This window comes from Molothrus ater, chromosome 8, assembly GCF_012460135.2.
Source record: "Molothrus ater isolate BHLD 08-10-18 breed brown headed cowbird chromosome 8, BPBGC_Mater_1.1, whole genome shotgun sequence".
Taxonomy (NCBI): Eukaryota; Metazoa; Chordata; class Aves; order Passeriformes; family Icteridae; genus Molothrus; species Molothrus ater.
In genome coordinates this window covers 29,114,273-29,131,156 of record NC_050485.2, presented here as the reverse complement: position 1 = coordinate 29,131,156, position 16,884 = coordinate 29,114,273, and the positions used below count along the sequence as shown (strand labels likewise).

General features: G+C 43.6%; 1 protein-coding gene across 1 annotated transcript in view; it reads left to right on the top strand.

The window, feature by feature from the left end:
* Positions 1-679: 679 nt before the first annotated feature.
* The window catches only part of HSPA12A (heat shock protein family A (Hsp70) member 12A), a 53,439-nt gene continuing 37,234 nt past the window's right edge, over positions 680-16,884 (top strand). Inside the window, exons 1-4 of the mRNA XM_036385448.2 lie at positions 680-849; positions 12,551-12,704; positions 14,459-14,544; positions 16,421-16,548. Of these exons, the coding sequence (XP_036241341.1) occupies positions 12,689-12,704; positions 14,459-14,544; positions 16,421-16,548 (230 nt within the window). The 5' untranslated portion in view covers positions 680-849; positions 12,551-12,688. The remainder of the gene's footprint in view (positions 850-12,550; positions 12,705-14,458; positions 14,545-16,420; positions 16,549-16,884) is intronic.

Sequence of the window (16,884 nt, the reverse complement as noted above, 5' to 3'; positions counted from 1 at the left end):
TTACACCAAGAAGCACGGGTGGACAAGAGGAAAAACCTGTTCTGGCTTCAGGATTGTTCGTGGGAGGGTACCAGCCTTATTTTTATTCTCTTGTGTTTGTAATGGTTTGTTACTTAGTTTGGAAAACTCTTAAACTTCATCCTGGATCGAGTGACAGTAGGGGTGTCTCTCTCCCAGGTCCTGGAGACAAGTAGCTCAAAATCACTGGAAACAAGAAGTTCTTGGCCTGACAGCACTGCAGAACCATGTGGGAGAGCTCACTCCGAAGACAAATATAAAGAATCCCATGCCGTACAAGCCACCCCGTAATACATGATGCCAGGGGACCCGTTCACGATTTCTGCCTGTCCGCGTTAGCTGTAGCCACACCCGTGACAAGCGGGAGAACAGCTGGGGTAACCTCCGCAGCCTCCTCACGCTCCATCTCTGCAGGACCCCAGCACCCTCAGCGGGGCTGAGCCGGGCCGTCACCTCCGGCCACAGACAGGGGTCTCTTTCTGCGGCTGTCACCGCGGAGGGCTTTCCGCTTCAGCGGCCGTGAAATCCGCATCTGGGGCCGGGCCGGCCCTGGCAGGCGGCCCCCCCGCCGGTGCCGTCCTTGTGCGGCTGCGGAGCGGGCGGGGAGGGGCGGCGCAGCCCCGCAGCCGGCGCGGGAAGCCGTCAGCGCCGGGCCGGCCGCGCAGCCTCTCCCCCTCGGCTCCGCACCGGCCGCAGGAAGGCGCAGCGGGGCGGGGACTCCACGAGCGGCGGAGCCTCCCCCGGGGTGGGCAGCGCAGCTCCGCCGCCGGCCCGTGCCCCGGCGAGCGCGGCGGGAGCGGGCCATGTCGGAGGCAGAGAGCGGTGCCGCAGGTGAGGGGGCCCCGCCGCAATGCAGGAGCGCTGCCGGCTTCCCCCCGGTTCATGGGGGGAAACGGTATGGAGGCGGAGGGAGCCCCGTCCGGAGCAGGGGAGGCGGGAGGCGGCAGACAATGTCCCGGCTGCGGCCGCGCGGGCGGGGCAGGGCAGGGCAGGGCACGGCCGGGCCGGCGGCCCCGCGGTGCCCGGCTCGGGGGATGCCCCGCGGGCAGGGCCGGCTGCGGGAGGCGGCGGCTCGGTGCGGAACCCCCGCCCGCCGGGCAGCGCCGCCGCTCCTCCACGTGCGGTGCCCGGGGAGCCGGTGCCGCACCGCGGGGGGACCCAGGTGACAAAACAATGCGGCGGCACGGCCGGGCGGCGGCGAGGTGGGGCGGGCGCCCTGGCCGGCGCCGGGCGCTGCGGCGGGCGCGGCATCCCCGCCGGACGGGCCTTTGTGGCTCCCTCCTCCCCGCGGGTCGGGGTCTCTCCCTTTGCCGGCAGCGGCCAGAGGGAGGAGGGCTCGGACTGGAGCTCAGGGGCTGCTGCTGACATAGAGGCAGCTCCCCTGTTTAGCGAGAAGCCTGATGCACTGGAAAAGAAAGACCTGGCAGCCGGGTGGGAGAGACGGCGCTGTCTGGCTGAGCGCCTGAGCATCCTGGCGCAGCCCCGGGGACCAGGCAGCTCCCTGCGAGGTGTAGGGGTGGGGAAACCCCCAGCGGTGCCGTTTTACCACGTTAAGGGGGCCACATGTCTCTGGTTCTGCAGACTTGACTCGAGCTGAGCTGAATCTTATTTTGCCTGGAACAAGGATGCTGTGGGTTTGATCCGTTTGGGGTTACCCTGACCGATAGGAACAACACAGCCTTTGCAGGACGGGGTGGGCACTCCTTGTGTGGGAACGGAGCTGGGGGAGGGAAGAGGGTTCCTAGGATACAAATGACATGGGTGAATAACCCTAAGGGAAATGCAGACTCAGCCTGATTTCATTCGATCTCTCCATGCCTTCTTCCTCACTGTAATCTGCAGACTTGAGGAAACTGCAATGCTGAGCCAACGGTGCTGGCAGAAATGTATGGGGAAACTTGAAAGTTTAAGTTTGATTATAGTAGGATTTGGGGAGCGTTTAGAATGACATAGCTTATTTTCAGTGTAAGTGGAATAATAGAGTCATAAAGTGTCCATTAAAAAACCCCAAACTAAACCAAGAAACACTACTTAGAAACTAGTCGAATCTTCAAGATGCTCCACTGGGTTCTTCCGCCTCCCTTCATCTAAATGTTCTCTCAGTGCTTCCTAATTGAAGTCTCTGATGTCTGTTTGGTTTGAAGTAACCTGTAACAATTTTCCAGCATGCAGCTGACAAAGGGAAGAATAGACTGACAGGTTCATTTGTCTTTCAGATGACAGGGTCTCACGTTTGGTTTTCTGCCAGGTTGCAAGGTTGGTGCAATGCAATACTGAAATGAAGTAACTTGTGACATAGGGAGAATCTGTGCAGGAGGGATTTGGTTAGAAGACAGAAGACCAGGTAGTAAAGCAATGATTTGTGATGCCAGAAATCTTTATGTTCTTTCCATGCGCTGGAATGCAGAGGCTGTCAGGAGAAAAAAAGGCTTGAGGGATAAAGCGTGATTTAGTGTGTGTTCTATTGACAGTATTGAAGCTGCAGGCACTTCTTGCAGCACAGAACAATGCGTAAAGGAAATGTCTGTATGTAAAATAGCTGAGTGCTGTATGCAGTGCCTGCCCATCATCTTTATAGCTCCACTTAGCACAGCACTGCGGTATCTGCAGCTTGCTTAGTGAAACTGTTCATACCCAGGAGCTACTGCATGTAAAGCTTCTAATTATACTGATTTTTGGCATTTTTCAAGCCTTTGGCTTGTAATTGGGTAATGCTGGTTGAGCTGACAAGTTTTCCTTCATGACAAGCACCCTGTAAGCTTTCAGCCTGAGTGTTTAGTTCACTCCCATGGGGACAGCACTTGGTGCTCAACAGATCTGCCCTGCTCTGTCCCTGCAAAGTCTCCCCAAAGCTTCAGTCAGCTGTAGAGAAGCCCCAAGAGGTCTGTTCTGTCCAGAGGCATTTTCAGCTGATGCATTTCTGGGTAAAGGGGCTTTATCCTTGTCCACAGGGAGCGACCAGGGTTTCTGACAAATGCCACTGTCACCAGGAGCTGGAAGAGGCTGCTGCAGCCTTGGATGTCAGCTCAGGTTAGAGCAGGCTCTGGGAGGCCGGGTCTGTGCAGCAATGCCAGAATGCTGCCTCTGCTGTAAAAGACCTGATCCCTTCATGAACATGTCAGGGTTTAGGCCGTGTTTTGTTTTCTAACTGTGTCACTGCTGGTTGGGGTTATATGGGACTTGACTGGTGTCTCATCTTGTGCTTTTTTTTCTGCCAAATGCTTCTTTTGTTGGTTGAGTTGATGTGACCTGCCATGGACAACTTTTCCCACTTTCATGGCAATGCTGTTGAAATTTTTTAGGCCCCTTCTGGACATCATATCTGCTGTTGCAATTAAGTCTGGATTTCTTTTCTTTTTTTCCTTTTAAAGTTACCTATCTGGTCAAATATTTTAAAATTTCCAGTTACTTATTCTTCTAAGCTGTTCCAGGGGATTAATTCCTTTCTGCTCCCCTCTACTATGATTTCACCTGTTCTCTCTATAAATTCACAAAGCAACCATCCCTTTCTTAAAAAAAAATCTCAAGAATATACTTTTTACTTTAAAACAATAATATTAAAAGATCCCATGGTGTCAGTTTTCTGTACCTGAATTGGTTCTGCCTTTTGACGATGTGTCAGATGGGATTTCACAAGTATTTGACTTCAAAGAGCATACCAGTTACGGTTTTAGAAACTTCTCCCTGTGGCTGTTTTAGTCTGTAGGTATTGTGAAGAAGCAAATTACCTTTTTGGATTTTAAAAAAGCTGTGCTCTCTCCCAGTAAATGATAATGGAAAATGAGAAGGGAGTAAAAACAATGCACGCAAACAATGCTACTTTCGATTAGGAGGATGAGAACAGTCATGACCTTAATTTGCTTTGAAGCAGCATGACCTTTTTGGGGAGTTTGCATCTGTTCCTTTTTTTTTTTTGTTTTCCTTAAGTGAACTAGCTGTTGATATTTTCATTATGCAGCTTTAGTGAAATCTTCGTCCACCCATAGATGTCTTCTTACATAATTACTCAGCTCTTGTGTGGCACTTGTCACATTTCTATTACACAGCCTGGCTGGTTGAAAAGAAGGATGGGTGAAGCTCCAGCTTTCATCAGGTTGGTGTTTCTGCAGTGGTGAGAGGGGTGCCAGGAGGGCTTGGAGTCTGTTTCAGGGATGAGCTCTGAGGTCCATGGGCCGTGGCAGTAAATGGTACACTTGCTTCACAGATGTTCCACCGCAGAGTGTGCAGCTGTTTGGTGCTGTAAGGTCACAGATGTTGGTGTTGCACTGAGGGAGTGCTGCTGCCAAGGCTGAGCCTCAGTGATCTGAAATGCCTGTGACAGATCCATGGCTTCATCTCCCTCGCTGTGACAAGTGTCCTGGCTCCTGGGTCATTACATCCAATCTGCCTTTTCTCAGTGACCAGGCACATTTTTGATATTGGAAGAACATTCCTTAGCTCTCATTATTCAAAACGTGTCAGCTCTGGCCCGTGTTCTGTGCTGTTAAGAATCATAGTGATATGCATTTAAAATAAACAAATGCAAGTTTAAAATTTTGCTAAAACTGCTATTAAAACAGCAACTTTGCAGTGTTTTAAAATTAGCATGGCAGTGGTGATCTGTGTCAGTAATCAGTATTAAAACAGGAAATTCCTTCAAAGCCTGTCTCAGAGGGATTTGAGAAACGTTTTCATGTAAATGAAGAGGGAAATGCAGTCATTTCTAAGAAGTAAGCAAATAAATAAACAAAACTCCTCAGAATATGGTGGCCAGAAAGCCTAGAGTGCCTTTGTTTTTCCCCCAGGAGTGCACGAGGGTGTGTCAAGGACACCAGGGTGGCTTTGTGAGCTGTGCTGGTGCTCCCCTGCCCTGGCTCACTGATTCCCCTCCCCTGTGAGTCACTGGGTGCTCCCTGGCCCAGATCAGGAGCTCTGCTGTTACAGATTTGAAGGCTCTGACCACATGGATCAGCTCCAAGGGTGCCTAAATTTGCAAGAATGGGAGACCTGAAGAGGATTTTGCTTTTAGATTTTAACTCAACACTCTCAGGGTGTGCTCTGCAGAGGCAGTTTCTGAGGAATATTGAGAGAGATTTCTAGTAATCATTACCAGTTGGAGTCCAGAAAAGTGTGGATGTGAATGTAGTTCAATTATAGCAATTCCATGTCATCTGAGGGAGTTAATCCCCATTCTCTCTCTGAAGAAAATCAGTTCCTATTGCAGGAGCCTGTCCAACCTGCGCTAGTTTCCTTGGGCAAGGAAGCAGAGATAAATTATTCTCCCTTTGCTACTTCCTTCCCCCAGAGGCAATGATCTGGGAACACAACTTCTGTTTGTCCATTTCTGGATACATCCCTAGTTCTCAGTGCTATTCAGGACCAGTCTCTAGGGTTGAAGCAGTTTCTCTCAAAGGGCTTTACAGTCCTGAGTACTCTATGTCCACCTGTCCCTGCGAGGTTCTGTGCATTTGTATCCATGGCTTTCTTTTTTTTTCCTGTTCCCTGTGAGGTTGGAAGAGTGAATATTTGGGTGTGTCTTTCCACCTTACATGGATTGGGATATTTTTCTTGCTCAAGAGATGATAACATCATTAAAATAACAGTTCCTCGGTGCATCCTTGCCCCCTCCTTTTGTCATTGTTTGGGAAATGTGACCATTTGGCCAGTTTCACCATCATTTGAGGACTCTTGATGCCTTCTCCATGATTAAAGATCAGAATACCTGTGATTAGACTGGGCTGACTGGCAACTAGTCCCACTCCCTGATGCCAAACAGATCCAACAAATTTAACATCTATTTCTCAAGTTTCCATGGATACCTGAGCAGAGCACTCACAGTAATCAGAACGGCAGGGCATGCCACTTAGAGCAGCGTTCAGTACTGGCACTGTGGAAGTGCTGCATTCAAAAATCAACCTTTTGTAGGAGCTCTCTTGCTTACTCAGCTACACTCCTGTTACGATTTTAGCCACAGGAACTCCTCTGAAGGTTGTGCCAGGAGCTTGTCACCGTGACAGTGTAAATTTGCAGTTGGTTTTCTGGCTGGTCACTGTGGTCTCTGCATGCACTGTCATGGCACTTGAAGGTAACCCTGATGGGTGTTAGCATAGAAACCTCTGGAAGTGGATTTTGGTTGGTGACCCCATGATTTTGTGATCTACTCTGCAAATACTCTATCAGGTAATTTCTTCTTTTATCATAAAGTATTTTTTTCTTTAAGCTTTTCTTTAAGCCTGCTAATTATGTGGTTTTGAGACCATCAAATAAAAAGAAAGAAAATCTGGTTTTTGATACAGCAATGAAATATTGCTCAGAAGATAAATCAATAGCCATAGACTATGGTTTCATAGATGACTTTGCTAATGACTTTTGCAAATGTGATACCTATATTTGACATTTCGTCATAGTTGCTGTTCCTTTATTTTTCCATCTTTGAACAAAATTTGGTTTAATAGCCTTGAAGAATATGAAGGAATTTATATACAGCATCACTCATGCTGACTACTATAAGTAATGGCTATTCTAGTTTGGCTTTTCTTTTTACCCTGCCCCCTGCTCATCCTTTTTTTTTCCCCTGTGGATTGATGAGAGTGGTTGGTTTTCTCTTGTCAAGGCTCTGTAAATGTGTGAATCATGTTAAGCCTTCCAGAAGATTGTCAAAATGAAGACAAACATATTCAAATTTTTTTCCCAATTCATGTTTTAAGAAAAAGGTGTCACTACATTCATCCAGCTTGATGTATGGCGAGATGTTGTTCCTGAATCTAGGAATGCTTGAAAAGTAAATAACCTTTTTGCCTTCCAAGTGAACAAACGCCTCCCAAAATGTTCTTATTCCTGTGTGCTGGATGCACAGTCTGAAAAGGTGAACAGTGATTCTTTGAATATCTTGGTTGTGAAAGGTAGGATTGCATTCTTTTCAGGATACAATTGCATCTTGACGTGGTTCTTAAACAGAAACTTGTGGTAAAGCATGTTTATAACTGTAATATTTTGGTCTTGTTTTTTAAAAAGAAAAAGCAGTGAACCAGTCCAGTTGAGCTGGGAAATGGTGATTTTCTCAAAGAGAGTGATTAACATCACAAATGTTCTGTTTTATGAGCATGGTCCTGGATGGAGCATAATCTTAGTAGTGCCATTCCTGACAACCTTGCAGTGGAGGAGGAAGAGGACAGACATGATGATGAAGCAGCAGGAAACCTTTTCCAGGAGGGTATCTTTTCATTTAAGTTCTGTACATCTTGGGGTTTGTTTTCTGTTCCTTACCTGTTCCTGGAAGCAGCGAGGGAGGAGGTGAGAGATACAGGAAGGCAGTGCTTGCTGAGAGGCAAATGGTGCCAGGAAGTGTGAAGGAAGCAAGTTCAAAGAAGAGCTTGTTGAAGGGAGAGAAGTTTAGTTAGTGTGCACTGAAGGTGTCTCTTACAGAATTGTGTTAGGGAATATTTAGGGAAATCATGGAGAATTTTCTTTTACCACTCTGAGCTGCCAGATCTGTTGTTAACCCACCCTTATCACAACATAATACCTGCTGCCTCTTGCAGCAGGTAAACCAATATCAGAACTGTGAGACACAGAATTGTGTCTCACTACTCTGGCAGTAGCGCACGGCCGTGGAAGAGCTGGGATGTGGGAAGAAAGGATCACTGCAGGGCACTGCTGGTGAGTTCCTCTAACCCCAGGCTCTGGGGCATGAGCAGGTTTTGAGCACACTGCAATCCCATCAGGGGGTGGGGAAGGAATGGGAGGGAGAAGGGAGCTGGCTGATCACAGGAGCTGGAAAACTCTCAGGTCATTCAGGGTGGGGCTGGATTTGAGACCTTGCAGTGTAGATGGTGAAAGGGTTTGAGTTGAGGGCAGCTTAAGGACACACTTAGCTGTTGGTGAGGAGCTGCTGGGACACCACACACCCAGTGTGTGTGATTGTTCAGCTTTAGTCCATCTTACCAAGCATTAGAGAGATCAGATGAATTGTAAGTAAAGTATTTTAGCCTATGTCCTGTCAAATGGAGGAGGAGTGAACATAACCCATGTGGCATTTTCAGAAGGTTATTGCGAGTTCTTGCGTGTTTCTTTCATCTCAAATTAAGTTCACAGAAAATTGGTGGCGTCTTTTGGTCTCCCTTTGCTGCCGAGGCTCAGGAAAATGAATTTTGTCCACAGAGTGAGTGATGGGATGAAACTGGGGTTGGTTTTTGATACTCTTAACAATAATGGTAAAATCTTAAAATTACCTTAGAAAGCATTCATAGTGTGGTAGAAATGTAATTCCTCTAGTCAAAGCATAATTGTGATGGCAGACAATATAGAAGCAATAAATGGAAAAGGTCAAAGTTGTAATGACAAACATGTCTTATTTTTAGAATTCTGTACCAAGTATTGGGAATTTTTTTTGTTGTTGTTACTTAGGAAATCCTTGTGCTCTAATTGGTATCAGTGCAATGAATTCCAGTTCTTTGGGGGACTAGATATTATGAAAGGGTATCAGGAAACTTGGATTTGTATCAGATTAGCTATGACTGTACTCATGGAAGAGAAGTGTATTGCAGTCTTCAGCAGACCAGCTGGATGCCTACTGGCATTTTAAAACAAAGAACTCTAATTCCATTGATGGTCATAACAGTGGTGCCATTGGTTTCAGTAGGAACAGAAGGTTCTTACTTCTGCTATGAAATATGGGATCTTTTTATTATGCGTAAGGATATTTTAAGATTTTTTATTTGCTTCTCTCCATCTCTTTTTTTATTGTTCTGTAATTATTTTAAAAGGCCATCTTTGTATTTACAGTAAAATGCTCTAGGTTGTCACATTGCATTTGGGTGCTCTGACATTTTGTGCTTAATGCAAAGGAAAATCTCAGCAATAGGAAAAGCTGAATAAGGTTTTCTTCATCAGTGCAGCAGTTGCCAGCTAATAGCAATATAGCAAACCCTTCTTTTCTTGTGCAAATATCATTAGGTAGATTTGCTTGGGTCAAAATTACTTTGATACTCAAAAGGTTATAATCTTTTGAATGAAAAATAATGAGTTTATTCCATTCTTTTGTTGCCTGTTGGCTACTTATAGCCACGTTTGGCTCAGTACATCCTTCTTTTTCCTTTTTATTTCCCTTCTTTTTTCCTAAATTTTAAATCCAGATATAGTGCCTGAATGGGAAAGAAAGAATTTGGCTAAGACTTTGGTATTCCCCACAACCTGACTGAGAGCAGAGCAGTGTATATACACACAGCAGCAGTCACCTTTACCACATGCTGGATGGCTGGAAATTCCAGACAAAGGGCCACGAGATATGTGCAATGTTTGATTTGTGACATGTCCAGTGTGTTCCTGGTGAATTCACTTAACATGGATTTATTGGAGCCACAAAGATCAGCTGCAATAGTGACATTTTTAGTAGGTCTAATGCATCCCAACTTCCCCTGTGCACCTGGTTCAGCAGCCTACAAATAGCTGAGTGCTGGGATGATTTGGCATTTGGAGCAGTGGATGTGCATTACACAAATCAAAAAGAGTTATTGCAGCTTTCCTTTTGAGCCAGGGTGGTGTCCTGCAGCCACTCTCAGCTGGGAGTTTGGGAGAGCCTGGAAAATGCTGGGACTCACTGATGTCTTTATTGTGAAAGCACTCACTGAGATACTGGAACTCTGATCTGAAATGGGGAATGGTATTGATCCTGTTGTTGATTCAGAAAATTCTGGGAAGAGTTTGTGTTGGGTTTGTGGCCACTCAGGATAGAAATATAAATTAACTTGTGTTGATTGGGATATAAGACACCCTGGTGTTCAGGCACGTTCTTACAGCGGTGATACCATAGTGATGGTCCTTTGCTTGTTCTTTGCTTTGTGAAACTGCTTTAGGAGAGAGATCCAGTCACATGGGAGTGAGGTCTGGGAAGGTTTGGAAAGTGCAATTTCTCTGGTGAAGCCTTTGCTTTTGTAGCCATCACTCCAAAATAGTGCAGAATATGCCTGAAATGGCAGACTTGGGGCTTGAATCCTTATTTCTTCTTTTTTAAAAAGTTGTTTCTTCTCCATACACAGAACTGGTGACACGAGGCACATTCAGAAATGTCCCCCCTTCCCTGGTGTGACAGCATTTCTGGGCTTTGTGCTGCACAGCCCCACACCCTATTCCCAGGTTCCTGATTTACTTGTCCTGTTAAATTCTGCCTGCTGACAAAGCCCCCTTTAGCTTATCCATTGCTTATGGCACCTGGGTTAGACAGAATCCACTGCTCTGGCATCTGCTTCACTGGGGAAATGAACAAGGTCCATATATGTGAAGCAGAAAATTTTACTGATGCTTTATGTAGCTGAATTATATACAGATGAAAAGTTGAACAGAAAAGAGAAGATTTTGTGTGGCTGCTGAATTTTTTTTTTTGTTTGAGTACCACCTTAGTGGCTTGTGGCTGGGAGGTCCAGCAGTCACCCTTCTTTAGCTGCTGGCTTGAAACTGATTATCTGGGACTGTGTTGGTCCATGTCTGGCTTTTTTAGTAGTTCCCTGAAGTTCATTTCTCCAGTCCTGAATAGGAAAGTGTGGCAGGGGCTCTCAAAAATTCAGAACAGACTGATGGCCTTCCAGCTGCCATTAACTGATTTCTCTAATTAAATAATGAGCTTGGTCCTGCTCTCCAGATCTGTCAGAAAATCAGATTCAGCTGAACACGCAATCAGTGAAATATCCACACTGCATCAGCAAAGTTTTTATAAATGTTCTGGACTTTGCTTTTAGTCTGCATTCTTTGACACTTAAAGGTTAATCCTTCGTTGCATTTTGTCAAAATCTACAATGTTGCTGATAATTTACCTGAGAAACAGAAAGAGCTAAACAGATTAGGCATTGCAGGAAACCACAGAAAATAAACTCTTGCATCTGTTTAGATGAAAAGAAGGATTAATTTAAATTAAGTCTGCTAAACCAGCAATTGGAGCTAATGTGATAATGGACATGATTTCATTATTAATACAATATCTTCTGATCTTGTAATTTTGCTAATTCTGTAATGGTTTGGGAATCTGCCTGGAAATGGGAGCCTTCTGTGTTTTCCCTTCAACTTCTGATCACCTTAAAAATGCACAAGGTGTTCTTTGCCAATTGGTTAGGTTAGGACTTAAGTCAGAAATCCTGATGTGTTCAAATTTAGCCTATACACATTTATTGAAATTTCCCGAACCCAGGTTAATATTCATATCAAAGTAAATATAAGAATTTTTATTCAAGAAGTTTGCATCATATTTAGAAAAAGATTATTTTAAATACTGGTTTGTTTGAGGACTTATTTAATTTGGATTCTAAATCAGATTCCTCAGTTTAATTTGGTGTGTAAATTGGCAAGAATTTAAGTGTTTATTTAGTGCATACTGTTTAGCTGTGTTTTTGTCATAGCATGTAGTTTGACAGAGATAAAGATCCTTAGTAAACATGGAGATAAAGCTGGAACTTGAGCTATGTAGAACATTACTGGATTATGTTCTTTTGTTGCAGAAGCCATAAAAAGTCATTCTGATTCTAAGAACTGTTCCAAATACCCTGATCCTATCCAGGACAGTCTAGGCATCATTTTTCAGTTTCATGATTGCAAATCAGGGTCCTTGAAACCCTTTTCCCATTCTCTGGCTTGGACCAGATGCTTTTGTTTCTGTTAGATCAACCAATCACAGTGCTTTAGCGATAAGGGATTTTTAAATATCCTGGAATATCCATGCATTTACTGTTCTTCAGAACACAGCTGTAAAAATTGTTACACATGCACATTTTTTTCACCATGGAAACACTAACTCAACAAGATACGAAAGCTCCCACATAGACAAATATATTTTAACACCTTGCAGTTCAGATGGGGTAGATAGTATAATGCTATAAATATCCTAATTTCATTTGCTTTTAGAAGTCCTTTCACTACCTGTTGAGAAGTTTTGGCATTAGATCCAGGATACATTGTAGAATTATTTTATTTAGCTGGGTATTTGCAGGAGGAGCCATGAAGCAGTGCAGTATGGTCATGGGTTTGGAAGGGTCTTTTTTATTAATTATCTAGAATTAATTGTTGGTAGGACACCATTCAAGTTAGTGGTTTCACTGGATGGATATCAGTATTGCTCTGGATATTTATTCACTGCTCTCTGAGATACAAAAATGTGTATCCTGTCACACAGAATTTGCACACAGAGATAAAAATAACTTTTCAAGGCTGATAGCTGAAGACAGGTTGGAAAATGCATCTTAGAAACATAGTTTGGGAGGTTGGAAAGGACCTTGAAGATCACCTTGTTTCAACCCCCTGCCGTGGGCAGGGACGCTTTCCACTGGACCAGGTTGCTCCAAGCCCTGTCCAGCCTGGCTTTGAGCACTTGCAGGGGTGGGGCAGCCACAGCTTCTCTGGCCAACCTGTGCCAGTGCCTCTCCAGTGTCACAGTAAAGAATTTCATCCTGGTGTCTGAATGTCTAAATCATGTCCTGATAGAAATCTGCCCTTTTTCATTTTAACGCCCTTACCCTTCGTCCTGTCATTACCTGCCCTTGTAAAATGTCCCTCTCTGGCTCTTTTGTAGGCCCCCTTTAGGTACTGGAAGGTGCTCTGAGGTCTCCCTGGAGCCTTCTCTCCCAGCCTGTCTCCACAGCAGAGGTGCTCCAGCCCTGTGATCATCTCTGTGGTCTCCTCTGGACCTGCCCCAGCACATCTGTGAAACATGAGTGCCGAAACAGGTAACCAGAAAGTGGCAAAGTGAAACACTGAAAACTCATGGATTGGTGTCTGCACTTTGTGCTTGAAATCAGCATCTTAATTGTGGGTAAAGTACAGGTTTCCAAAGATGTTGAGTCAGTGTTGCAATGTCTTGGTCTGCTCAGGAAGTACAGTTCAGGTCAACCAGGAATTACAGCTGGATGCAAGGAATATATTTTGTTAGTTATTTAATTTTTTTTTTTCTGTGTTGATACTGTTTTTCAATTCTAAAATAAATACCATATTGCTGGTGGAAAAATTAAGAGGTAAAAATGGCACAAAGGAGGCTGATAACAGCATCTGTTCCAAAGATGTCTTAATGAACCGAGCAGATTCTGTGCTTGTCACATTTGGCCTGTGACTTTTTGTACTTCACTGCAAGAGGAGTAACTTAATATATTCCCAGAGAATTTGTGTAGAAAATGCAAATACTGTGCTTCTGCAAATGCTTCTGAAAATCAGGCTGAACATGCATGTTATAACTTCAAGAAATAAATGAAGTTTCAAGAGCAAAATTAAGATTTGGAGGAAGATTTTTTTCCCTGCAGGCAAATTCCCTCCTACTTGCCCACTGCAGGGTTTTTAAGTCTTCCCTGGGAAACAAGACATATTTGATTGCCATTTTTCCCTATGTAATTCTGAGGTCTTGGAGAGCCAGTGTCATCTTGGAGTGATGCTCTGAATTGTCAGTTGTGTCTAGGAATTACATGCTATGAATAAATGTGTGATGCATCCAAGTAGGTGATAAAAATACATTGAAATGTATTACTTATTATTTAATTATTATTATTCATGTTCAGAGGCCTATTACATCATTCTGCTTTACATCTAATTGCAGCTTGTATTCTGTGGAGGAGAATTCAGTGAGCACTTAGGGCTTAAATTTTGGAGCACGGGGGTATGAGCATGGACAGGGTGTGTGGTACCTTTTCTACATTCTATTTTGATAAACTATTGCATTCTTCAGATTTTATATAAATCCATCTAAGCTTGATTTGTTTTAAGCCATTTCCTTTTCTGTCATCAACAATGTAAATGAAAGAATGAAAAATAAAATTAGTGCATTACAGTATTTGTTACTCATTTGGTCTGTGCCTTTAAGTGAAGTTTTAGTACTGTGTGCTGGGTAGAAATATTTCTTTGATGACTTGTTAATAATACTTTCCTTTTTCCCAGCTGGATTCTGTCCTGCAGTAGTATTAACAGCTGCAGGATGTTCGAGTGCAGAGTGTAGTGAGGGATAAAAACAGAGACAGTATTGGGAAAGTTTCAGAATAAAGGCTCAGGATGGACGAATTGCAGCTTACTCTTCCTGCTTTCTCCAGTTGCTGTCAGCTCCTCTTTTTCTTGTAAATGGGTCTGTCTTTTTGGATCTCACAGCTTGTGTTCAGGTTCTGCATTCATGCATTTAAATCCTAGGCAGTGTGTGGTGCTCAAGCTGCTTGTACCAGCTATGATTTTTGAATATGTTTAGGAAGACTTTTAAGATTGTACTTGACAATGTAATAAAAGAATGGTAATAGTCATGAAGGTCAGACAGACATTTTAAAACCAAAACAACAGTTGTGTCTTAGCATGTTTTAAAGGCAAAACATGTTTTAGATGGCAGCTATGGAATTTGCTTTGTATTTTAGCAGATTCTTTACAACTGGAAAACAGTTTAGCAGTATGCAAAGTAACTGTTGTATTTACTCATTCTGCTTGCTGACACTGATGGGTGTTTGTTTCCTTTTAGATGCAGTTTCCACATCTGCTTACTCATCACCAGCCAAAAGCTTGGGAGACCCTGGAATAACTCCACTGTCTCCATCACACATTGTGGTAAGAAATGCACTCTTACTTACACTGCATGCTTACATTACCTTCTCCTGCCTGTTCAGTGGGACATCATTTCTTTAGAGTTGTCATTTGCTCCATACTGATCCTCTTTATGCTATCCATAGTATTAAGTGAGGTTTTGGTCACACTGTAGTTGTTGACAGAGCTCTGATTCCTTTCACTGGGCTGCTGTTTTGCTGTTTTTCATTTGCTAAACTCATAGACATGTTCCTGCCTATTTTTGTATCAAATACAGGGGCTTCTTGATCCTCAGGGTTCCCCAGGTCTGTCCCTGTCTTTATCACTGATTTGTTTAGACAACCCCTGAAAAGTCTTCTTCCTTTCAGAAAAAAAGATCTATATGGTACTCAAACAGTAAAACCTAAATTCTCAGAGAAAAGAATCTGCCCAAAGAGAGGGAGAGAGAGAGGTAGAAGCTCAAAACAGAAGTAACTGGTTTTATTTCTTAAGGAAAATAGCCACTTCTGTAAGCTTTTAGAATCAAGAGCATGTTCCATAGATAGTGTGTTTTAATCTCTTGTACATCATGCTAATTTTGTTGATAAACTCCTAATAAAACTAACTCCCACCCTTTTTTAAGATCACTTGTATGATTCGTAACACAGTACATGCACAGTGTGCTTCAAGTTATTGCAAGGGATTGTGTTCAGAGCACAATTTTATCCTTGTCAGCCCATGGTGGAACACTGCCTTAGCTTTCTGATTCAAGTTCAGAATTGTACAAAAACTCATCTTCAGGATTTCCAGTGCTCTTTCCCATAGTTTTTGGCTCTTATTGCCTTCTTTCTCTAGATACTCTTGAAATTCCTCTTTTACTTCTGTCATACTGATGAATTGCATCATATTTCAGTTAGATTTGCTCCTTAAATTCTTTGAGGAAGACACTGTCCTAGTCGAAAAACTTTTTTTAGGAGAATCCAAGCAAGCCTTTTATGATTGGAGACCAAAACTTGTTGCTCTTGTTTCTCCATTTCAAGTAGCAGGTGTATGGAGAGATCTTGGAAAATGTAGGGATACAACAGGAATGTGCAGGAAGTGGGAGGTGTGGAATTAACAGAGATCTGTGGTGGAACACTGCCCATGGAGTGAGGCCATGAGGCAGCTGGTCTGTGAATGGTAACATCACTTGCTTCCAAGTGTTTCTGGGAGTACAGGCTGAGCAGTCCTGGTGGATTTAGGGCAACAAGGCTGGTGAAGGGTCTGGAGCATACTGCCCTTGACTGTGCTTTTCAGGGATTGCAGGATTACAGGTGGAAGGCAGGAGAAGGATTCAGATTCATCATGAGCAGCTGAACAGCTTCCCACATTGCAGCACAGGCAGGAGGAGTGCAGCATGGAGTGCTGGCTAAATAAGTGTTATATAAATTCTGCTTTGTAACACGGGGTGTAAACCTTATTGCTGTGTTTTGGGTGGGTTTGTCTCTGTTATTTCTGAATGGTAATAGTATTTCATGTTCATACTTATGATATAGTTAACTCCTAAAACCACCAAGTAAATCCCAAATATATCACATTGATGGACAAACCCTTCAGTTGATCAGTTTAAGAAAAAGAAAACAACCAAACTAGCCCCAAACCCCTAAGTTTTAATAATACAGGATAAGAAATATTCCAAAAATGAACATGAAGGAAGCTTTGATATATAAAAGGCTCTAGCATCTATGTTGAGTCATGTATTGAATTTCCAATTCCATTGGAATGTGCAGCCTTCTGATATCAACTTTGGTCAACAAGGGCAAATATAGGGAGGTCCCCATTTTCACTGAAGAGATATTCAGGTCTTGCAGAGCAAAACTTGTGACAGGTTACAATGATTGTGGTCAGTGACTGTGTCTGTTTTGCTTCTGCTGTTTAACAGAAGGACTCTGATGCAGACGATGCTGTGGAACAGTTATTTCTTGTTGTTGTGGCTATTGATTTTGGCACAACTTCCAGTGGCTACGCCTACAGCTTCACCAAGGAGCCAGAATGTATTCATGTAATGAGGTAAGGGCTGCAATGCAGCATTTGGTTTGTGACTCTGAGAACATGGGTTGCCTGCAGTAGCCATAGATATTTTCTACAGGAGCCTGAAGTGTCTGAATTTGTCTGGCATTATCACAGTGTGCAGATTTCTCATGGTTATGACTTTTTGTTGCATCTTATTGTATTCTGATTTGCTTTAGCAGTCCACGGGAGCACGTCCCCTTTCTTGTTTTGCTAAGGTTACAAGATGACAGAATAGAAGGAGGAATCTGAGTATTCAGAATTATTCAGGGAGCAGAGTTAATAAGTAAGTCAGGATGCCGTTATCTCAGACACTGATTTTCCAAGGGTCATGGC